At 68.6% G+C, this 8,508-nt stretch overlaps 1 protein-coding gene across 2 annotated transcripts in view; it reads right to left on the minus strand.

Annotated features, from left to right (window-relative positions):
- Nucleotides 1-236: 236 nt before the first annotated feature.
- Nucleotides 237-8,508, minus strand: part of tmem147 (transmembrane protein 147) — a 17,069-nt gene continuing 8,797 nt past the window's right edge. For both annotated transcript variants that reach the window (XM_067975402.1, XM_067975403.1), the window contains exons 5-7: nt 3,006-3,090; nt 1,508-1,629; nt 237-1,222 (exon numbers count right to left, since the gene is read on the minus strand). In XM_067975402.1, the coding sequence (XP_067831503.1) occupies nt 1,102-1,222; nt 1,508-1,629; nt 3,006-3,090 (328 nt within the window). In that variant the 3' untranslated portion in view covers nt 237-1,101. The remainder of the gene's footprint in view (nt 1,223-1,507; nt 1,630-3,005; nt 3,091-8,508) is intronic.

Raw genomic sequence — 8,508 nt, forward strand, 5'->3', positions numbered from 1 at the left:
AAACTCAGATCATTCCCCAGCAGAGTGAGGACACCTTCGGCCCAGGTCTCAGGAGGGAAAAGGGCCAGTGTTTGACCCCCTGCCCCGGCAAGTCTCCGGGATCCTCTGGATATCTCGAGGAAACGGGAGCAAATATCCAGGTGTGCGATCTCTCCCTTTCCCCCCAGGACAGCTCCTTGTCTCCGATCGACTCCTCCCCTCCCACGACACAGTACAAACACAACCTGCACGCGAGGTCAAAGGGGGGGCTGGTTTTATTGGTAAACGTACAGCACCGATGTCGGAGCGATGGTGCTCACTTTGGTGGGAAGATCCCGACGGATTTGGGCAGCCTGAATCTCACAGGGTCCCAATCCTGCCACTCGCTCCCATCACACACACGTACCCACACGGGTCATTTACCATCAGAAGGACCGCAGGGTATTTTATCAGGAAAACACACAAGGGGCAGCAGCGAGCACGTTCTGACTGCGGTTCAGAGTCGGGAGTCGACTCCGATTTTACATTTAGAGCCCGTGGCCGGGAAATGCACGGGTCGAGGGGGAGGGCCAGACCAGCGGCGACGCCCCCCGCAGTCCAATTGCTGACGGCGTGGCCTCATGCCCGAAGAAAGCTCCCCTTTGGGGGAAGCGGCGGAGGGCACCCAGCGCCCCTGGTACCCGTTCCCCCAGTCGGTCAGTGCCTCTCGGGAACGTCTGCACTCCCAGGCAAGGCGTCAGTTCTTGGGGTGCTGAGTGACGGAGCAGGGTCGAGACACTGGACCCGGTTATTCCTGCCCCCTTCCACCCTCTGCTCCACGATTCAGCTGGGAAAGGAGTGACGGGAGTCCGGCAGGAATCCACGGCCCCGTTCACACACACACACGGCAGGGTGAGGGGATCTGCCGTTCCAGGACTGCGAAGAATCTTCGCACTGGTCCCTCCCCAAGCTGTAAAATCTCAGGATGTATCAGCAATGCCCATCGCTCGGCCGCCATCCGCACAGTGTTTCCGATGATCCCGTCCAGTCCCGTCTTCCCACAGGAGATGCCGGGCACTCCCCCGCTCAGTGGCACTGTGCTGCCCCCACCCCCCCCCGTGACCCCCGACAGGCCGTTCTCCGTTAGTTCCCGTGCACCAGGCTGATGTAGAGGATTAAGGCGCTGAGTGAAATCGCTCCAGTCACCATGGCCTTGACCAGTAGGGCCGTCCAGCTCCCCAACACGAACACGTGGACAAACGACCTGCGGAAAGGGGAAAGAGGGGCCGGGGGAAAGAACGGGGTTAGTCAGTGATCTGTCACCGGGTAATGGAGCTACTCGTTAAACAGCAGCTGCCCAACGGTTTACCTGGGCACTGGGTGAAACTTTTATACATACACAGGCAGGCGCGCGCGCGCGCGCACGCAGGCAGGCGCGCGCGCACGCACGCAGGCAGGCGCGCGCGCGCACACACACACACACACAGGCAGGCCCGCGCGTCCAGACGCTTTAATGAAGTCCTAGTTTGGTTCCAGACGGAAGACTTACTCCATGAGGAAGGCTTTGTAGACGCTGAGGCCCAGGAGGGCGGCTATCGGCAGTCGGTAATGTTTCGGGAGGTCGTATCGGGAGAACATCCAGACCAGTCCCGCCATGGCGATGTAGTGAACCTGCGGGAGTCACCAGTAAATCAAACTTTAAAAAAACGCTCAGGTTAGAATCACCGTGAAAAATGAAGCATCAGCTGTGGCCCCCTGGGGTTGGACTGATTTTCAATTCACTTGGTTCCAATATTTCCTTTTGGCTCTCAATGTAGCCCTGGCCCGTAAAGGCCCCACATTTTACTGACCCATACGGACCAGGCAGGCTCCTGGCTCCATCCCTAGTCTGTGCAGTGAGCAGATCTCAGCCCGACAGCTGCTACAACAGGCTTCACTGACCCCGGGGTTAGAGAGAGGGGGAAATCAGCCAGGGTTCCTGCTCCCGATCACTGTCCAGTGACCCCGGGGTTAGAGAGAGGGGGAAATCAGCCAGGGTTCCTGCTCCCGATCACTGTCCAGTGACCCCGGGGTTAGAGAGAGGGGGAAATCAGCCAGGGTTCCTGCTCCCGATCACTGTCCAGTGACCCTGGGTTAGAGAGAGGGGGAAATCAGCCAGGGTTCCTGCTCCCGATCACTGTCCAGTGACCCCCGAGTTAGAGAGAGGGGGAGAAATCAGCCAGGGTTCCTGCTCCTGATCACTGTCCAGTGCCCCCTGGACCCTTTCAGCCCCGGTATCATTCTGGTGAATCTGCGCTGCACCCCCTCCAAGGCCAATATATCCTTCCTGAGGTGCGGTGCCCAGAACTGGACGCGGTCTCTCCAGATGGGGGTCTGACCACAGCTGTATATAACCATAGCATAACCTCCACCCCTCTGTATTCCAGCCTCCCCTGAGATAAAGACCAACATCCCATTTGCCTTTTGAATTAGTTTTGTACCCGTCCGCTGGCCCTTCAGTGATGTGTGCAGTGGCTCACTTCAATCTCGCTGCTCCTCCACAGCTCCTAGTCTCTCCCTGTTTAGAAATGAGTCTTCATTCAATCCAAAGCCGATGACCACAATGAAAGGAGTTGATGGGGTGGATGGAGAGAAACTTTTTCCGCTGGTGGGGGGAGTCCAGGACAAGGGGACAGAACCTTAAAATCAGAGCCTGGCCGTTCAGGAAACATTTCTTCACACAAAGGGTGGGAGAAGTGTGGAACACTCTCCCACTAAAAGCACCAGATGCCAGCTCGAATAATCATTTTAAATCGGAGAGAGAGAGATTTTTTGCTAGACAAGGGTATTATGGATACAGAGCCAAGGCGAGTGGATGGAGTCAGGAGACAGATCAGCCATGATCTCAATGTGTGGCGGACAGGCTCGAGGGGCTGAATGGCCTCCTCCTGAACGCCATCCGCCACAGTTTCACCCACTTCCTGAATCGATCAATGCCCCTTTGTAACCTCCTGCTCCCAGCTTCTACACCGAGACGGAAACAGCAGAATGCGCATGTCGTTCTTTACCAGGCTGACGTTTGAGTCGAAACTCATCTGAATGTACTTCCAGTCAAACTCGATCCCTCTGGCACCGACCCACAGTGGGATGCACCTGGGGAAAAGAGGAAGAGGAGTGTCAGGAAATCGGGATGGGCAGACGGCCCATCTCTGAACACCGCCAAAACAAGCACCGTCAAAGCATTTCTCACTATCCCTCTCCCGCGTCTCTCCACTTGTTACTGTCGGCCGTGGGTCAGTGGAGCACGCTCTCGCCTGAGTCAGGAGGCAGGGAGAGGGAGAGAGAGAGAGGGAGGGGCAGGGAGAGGGAGAGAGAGGGGGGCAGGGAGAGAGGGAGAGAGAGAGAGGGGGGCAGGGAGAGGGAGAGAGAGAGAGAGAGGCAGGGAGAGGGGAGAGAGAGGGGGGCGGGGAGAGGGAGAGAGAGGGGGCGGGGAGAGAGGGAGAGAGAGGGGCGGGGAGAGGGAGAGAGAGAGGGGCGGGAGAGGGAGAGAGGGAGGGGCGGGGAGAGGGAGAGAGGGAGGGGCGGGGAGAGGGAGAGAGGGAGGGGCGGGGAGAGGGAGAGAGGGAGGGGCGGGGAGAGGGAGAGAGGGAGGGGCGGGGAGAGGGAGAGAGAGAGGCGGGGCGAGGGGGGGGAGAGAGGCGGGGCGATGGGGGGGAGAGAGGGCGGGGCGAGGGGGGGAGAGAGGCGGGGCGAGGGGGGGAGAGAGGCGGGGCGAGGGGGGGAGAGAGGCGGGGCGAGGGGGGAGAGAGGCGGGGGCGAGGGGGGGGAGAGAGGCGGGGCGAGGGGGGGAGAGAGGCGGGGCGAGGGGGGGGAGAGAGGCGGGGCGAGGGGGGGAGAGAGGCGGGGCGAGGGGGGAGAGAGGCGGGGCGAGGGGGGGAGAGAGGCGGGGCGAGGGGGGGAGAGAGGCGGGGCGAGGGGGGGAGAGAGGCGGGGCGAGGGGGGGAGAGAGGCGGGGCGAGGGGGGGGAGAGAGGCGGGGCGAGGGGGGGAGAGAGGCGGGCGAGGGGGGGAGAGAGGCGGGGCGAGGGGGGGAGAGAGGCGGGCGAGGGGGGGAGAGAGGCGGGGCGAGGGGCGGAGAGAGGCGGGGCGAGGGGCGGAGAGAGGCGGGGCGAGGGGCGGAGAGAGGCGGGGCGAGGGGCGGAGAGAGGCGGGGCGAGGGGCGGAGAGAGGCGGGGCGAGGGGCTGAGAGAGGCGGGGCGAGGGGGAAGAGAGGCGGGGCGAGGGGGGAAGAGAGGCGGGGCGAGGGGGGAAGAGAGGCGGGGCGAGGGGGAAGAGAGGCGGGGCGAGGGGGGAAGAGAGGCGGGGCGAGGGGGGAAGAGAGGCGGGGGCGAGGGGGGAAGAGAGGCGGGGCGAGGGGGGAAGAGAGGCGGGGCGAGGGGGGAAGAGAGGCGGGGCGAGGGGGGAAGAGAGGCGGGGCGAGGGGGGAAGAGAGGCGGGGCGAGGGGGGAAGAGAGGCGGGGCGAGGGGGAAGAGAGGCGGGGCGAGGGGGGAAGAGAGGCGGGGCGAGGGGGGAAGAGAGGCGGGGCGAGGGGGGAAGAGAGGCGGGCGAGGGGGGAAGAGAGGCGGGGCGAGGGGGGAAGAGAGGCGGGGCGAGGGGGGAAGAGAGGCGGGGCGAGGGGGGAAGAGAGGCGGGGCGGAGGGGGGGAAGAGAGGCGGGGCGAGGGGGGAAGAGAGGCGGGGCGAGGGGGGAAGAGAGGCGGGGCGAGGGGGGGAAGAGAGGCGGGGCGAGGGGGGAAGAGAGGCGGGGCGAGGGGGGAAGAGAGGCGGGGCGAGGGGGGAAGAGAGGCGGGGCGAGGGGGGAAGAGAGGCGGGGGCGAGGGGGGAAGAGAGGCGGGGCGAGGGGGAAGAGAGGCGGGGCGAGGGGGGAAGAGAGGCGGGGCGAGGGGGGAAGAGAGGCGGGGCGAGGGGGGAAGAGAGGCGGGGCGAGGGGGGAAGAGAGGCGGGGCGAGGGGGGAAGAGAGGCGGGGCGAGGGGGGAAGAGAGGCGGGGCGAGGGGGGAAGAGAGGCGGGGGCGAGGGGGAAGAGAGGCGGGGCGAGGGGGGAAGAGAGGCGGGGCGAGGGGGGAAGAGAGGCGGGGCGAGGGGGGAAGAGAGGCGGGGCGAGGGGGGAAGAGAGGCGGGGCGAGGGGGGAAGAGAGGCGGGGCGAGGGGGGAAGAGAGGCGGGGCGAGGGGGGAAGAGAGGCGGGGCGAGGGGGGAAGAGAGGCGGGGCGAGGGGGGGAAGAGAGGCGGGGCGAGGGGGGAAGAGAGGCGGGGCGAGGGGGGAAGAGAGGCGGGGCGAGGGGGGAAGAGAGGCGGGGCGAGGGGGGAAGAGAGGCGGGGCGAGGGGGGAAGAGAGGCGGGGCGAGGGGGGGAAGAGAGGCGGGGCGAGGGGGGAAGAGAGGCGGGGCGAGGGGGGGAAGAGAGGCGGGGCGAGGGGGGAAGAGAGGCGGGGCGAGGGGGGGAAGAGAGGCGGGGCGAGGGGGGGAAGAGAGGCGGGCGAGGGGGAAGAGAGGCGGGGCGAGGGGGGAAGAGAGGCGGGGCGAGGGGGGAAGAGAGGCGGGGCGAGGGGGAAGAGAGGCGGGGCGAGGGGGGAAGAGAGGCGGGGCGAGGGGGGAAGAGAGGCGGGGCGAGGGGGGGAAGAGAGGCGGGGCGAGGGGGGAAGAGAGGCGGGGCGAGGGGGGGAAGAGAGGCCGGGCGAAGGGGGGAAGAGAGGCCGGGCGAGGGGGGAAGAGAGGCCGGGCGAGGGGGGAGGGGGAAGAGAGGCCGGGCGAGGGGGGAAGAGAGGCCGGGCGAGGGGGGGAAGAGAGGCCGGGCGAGGGGGGAAGAGAGGCCGGGCGAGGGGGGGAAGAGAGGCCGGGCGAGGGGGGAAGAGAGGCCGGGCGAGGGGGGAAGAGAGGCCGGGGCGAGGGGGGAAGAGAGGCCGGGCGAGGGGGAAGAGAGGCCGGGCGAGGGGGGAAGAGAGGCCGGGCGAGGGGGGAAGAGAGGCCGGGCGAGGGGGAAGAGAGGCCGGGCGAGGGGGGAAGAGAGGCCGGGCGAGGGGGGAAGAGAGGCCGGGCGAGGGGGGAAGAGAGGCCGGGGAGGGGGGGGAAGAGAGGCCGGGCGAGGGGGAAGAGAGGCCGGGCGAGGGGGGAAGAGAGGCCGGGCGAGGGGGAAGAGAGGCCGGGCGAGGGGGGAAGAGAGGCCGGGCGAGGGGGGAAGAGAGGCCGGGCGAGGGGGGAAGAGAGGCCGGGCGAGGGGGAAGAGAGGCCGGGCGAGGGGGGAAGAGAGGCGGGCGAGGGGGGAAGAGAGGCCGGCGAGGGGGGGAAGAGAGGCCGGGCGAGGGGGGAAGAGAGGCCGGGCGAGGGGGGAAGAGAGGCCGGGCGAGGGGGGAAGAGAGGCCGGGCGAGGGGGGAAGAGAGGCCGGGCGAGGGGGGAAGAGAGGCCGGGCGAGGGGGGAAGAGAGGCCGGGCGAGGGGGGAAGAGAGGCCGGGCGAGGGGGGAAGAGAGGGCCGGGCGAGGGGGGAAGAGAGGCCGGGCGAGGGGGAAGAGAGCAGGGGAAGAGAGGCCGGGCGAGGGGGGGAAGAGAGGCCGGGCGAGGGGGAAGAGAGGCCGGCGAGGGGGGAAGAGAGGCAGGGGCGAGGGGGAAGAGAGGCAGGGCGAGGGGGGAAGAGAGGCAGGGCGAGGGGGGAAGAGAGGCAGGGCGAGGGGGGAAGAGAGGCAGGGCGAGGGGGGAAGAGAGGCAGGGCGAGGGCGGGAAGAGAGGCAGGGCGAGGGGAAGAGAGGCAGGGCGAGGGGGAAGAGAGGCAGGGCGAGGGGGGAAGAGAGGCAGGGCGAGGGGGGAAGAGAGGCGGGCGAGGGGGGAAGAGAGGCAGGGCGAGGGGGGAAGAGAGGCGGGGCGAGGGGGAAGAGAGGCCGGGCGAGGGGGGAAGAGAGGCGGGCGAGGGGGGAAGAGAGGCCGGGCGAGGGGGAAGAGAGGCCGGGCGAGGGGGGAAGAGAGGCCGGGCGAGGGGGGAAGAGAGGCCGGGCGAGGGGGAAGAGAGGCGGGCGAGGGGGGAAGAGAGGCCGGGCGAGGGGGGAAGAGAGGCAGGGCGAGGGGGGAAGAGAGGCCGGGCGAGGGGGAAGAGAGGCGGGCGAGGGGGGAAGAGAGGCCGGGCGAGGGGGGAAGAGAGGCCGGGCGAGCGAGGGGGGAAGAGAGGCAGGGCGAGGGGGGGGAAGAGAGGCAGGGCGAGGGGGGAAGAGAGGCAGGGCGAGGGGGGAAGAGAGGCAGGGCGAGGGGGAAGAGAGGCAGGGCGAGGGGGGAAGAGAGGCAGGGCGAGGGGGGAAGAGAGGCAGGGCGAGGGGGGAAGAGAGGCAGGGCGAGGGGGGAAGAGAGGCAGGGCGAGGGGGGAAGAGAGGCAGGGCGAGGGGGAAGAGAGGCAGGGCGAGGGGGGAAGAGAGGCAGGGCGAGGGGGAAGAGAGGCAGGGCGAGGGGGAAGAGAGGCAGGGCGAGGGGGAAGAGAGGCAGGGCGAGGGGGAAGAGAGGCAGGGCGAGGGGGGAAGAGAGGCAGGGCGAGGGGGAAGAGAGCAGGGCGAGGGGGGAAGAGAGGCAGTGCGAGGGGGAAGAGAGGCAGGGCGAGGGGGGAAGAGAGGCAGGGCGAGGGGGGAAGAGAGGCAGGGCGAGGGGGGAGAGAGGCAGGGCGAGGGGGGAAGAGAGGCAGGGCGAGGGGGGAAGAGAGGCAGGGCGAGGGGGGAAGAGAGGCAGGGCGAGGGGGGAAGAGAGGCAGGGCGAGGGGGGAAGAGAGGCAGGGCGAGGGGGGAAGAGAGGCAGGGCGAGGGGGGAAGAGAGGCAGGGCGAGGGGGGAAGAGAGGCAGGGCGAGGGGGGAAGAGAGGCAGGGCGAGGGGGGAAGAGAGGCAGGGCGAGGGGGGGAAGAGAGGCAGGGCGAGGGGGGAAGAGAGGCAGGGCGAGGGGGGAAGAGAGGCAGGGCGAGGGGGGAAGAGAGGCAGGGCGAGGGGGGAAGAGAGGCAGGGCGAGGGGGGAAGAGAGGCAGGGCGAGGGGGGAAGAGAGGCAGGGCGAGGGGGAAGAGAGGCAGGGCGAGGGGGGAAGAGAGGCAGGGCGAGGGGGGAAGAGAGGCAGGGCGAGGGGGGAAGAGAGGCAGGGCGAGGGGGGAAGAGAGGCAGGGCGAGGGGGAAGAGAGGCAGGGCGAGGGGGGAAGAGAGGCAGGGCGAGGGGGAAGAGAGGCAGGGCGAGGGGGGAAGAGAGGCAGGGCGAGGGGGGGAAGAGAGGCAGGGCGAGGGGGGAAGAGAGGCAGGGCGAGGGGGGAAGAGAGGCAGGGCGAGGGGGGAAGAGAGGCAGGGCGAATGGGGGAAGAGAGGCAGGGCGAGGGGGGAAGAGAGGCAGGGCGAGGGGGAAGAGAGGCAGGGCGAGGGGGGAAGAGAGGCAGGGCGAGGGGGAAGAGAGGCAGGGCGAGGGGGAAGAGAGCAGGCGAGGGGGGAAGAGAGGCAGGGCGAGGGGGGAAGAGAGGCAGGGCGAGGGGGGAAGAGAGGCAGGGCGAGAGGGGGGGGAAGAGAGGCA

The sequence above is a fragment of the Heptranchias perlo genome, chromosome 42 (genome assembly GCF_035084215.1).
Source record: "Heptranchias perlo isolate sHepPer1 chromosome 42, sHepPer1.hap1, whole genome shotgun sequence".
NCBI classification, from domain to species: domain Eukaryota; kingdom Metazoa; phylum Chordata; class Chondrichthyes; order Hexanchiformes; family Hexanchidae; genus Heptranchias; species Heptranchias perlo.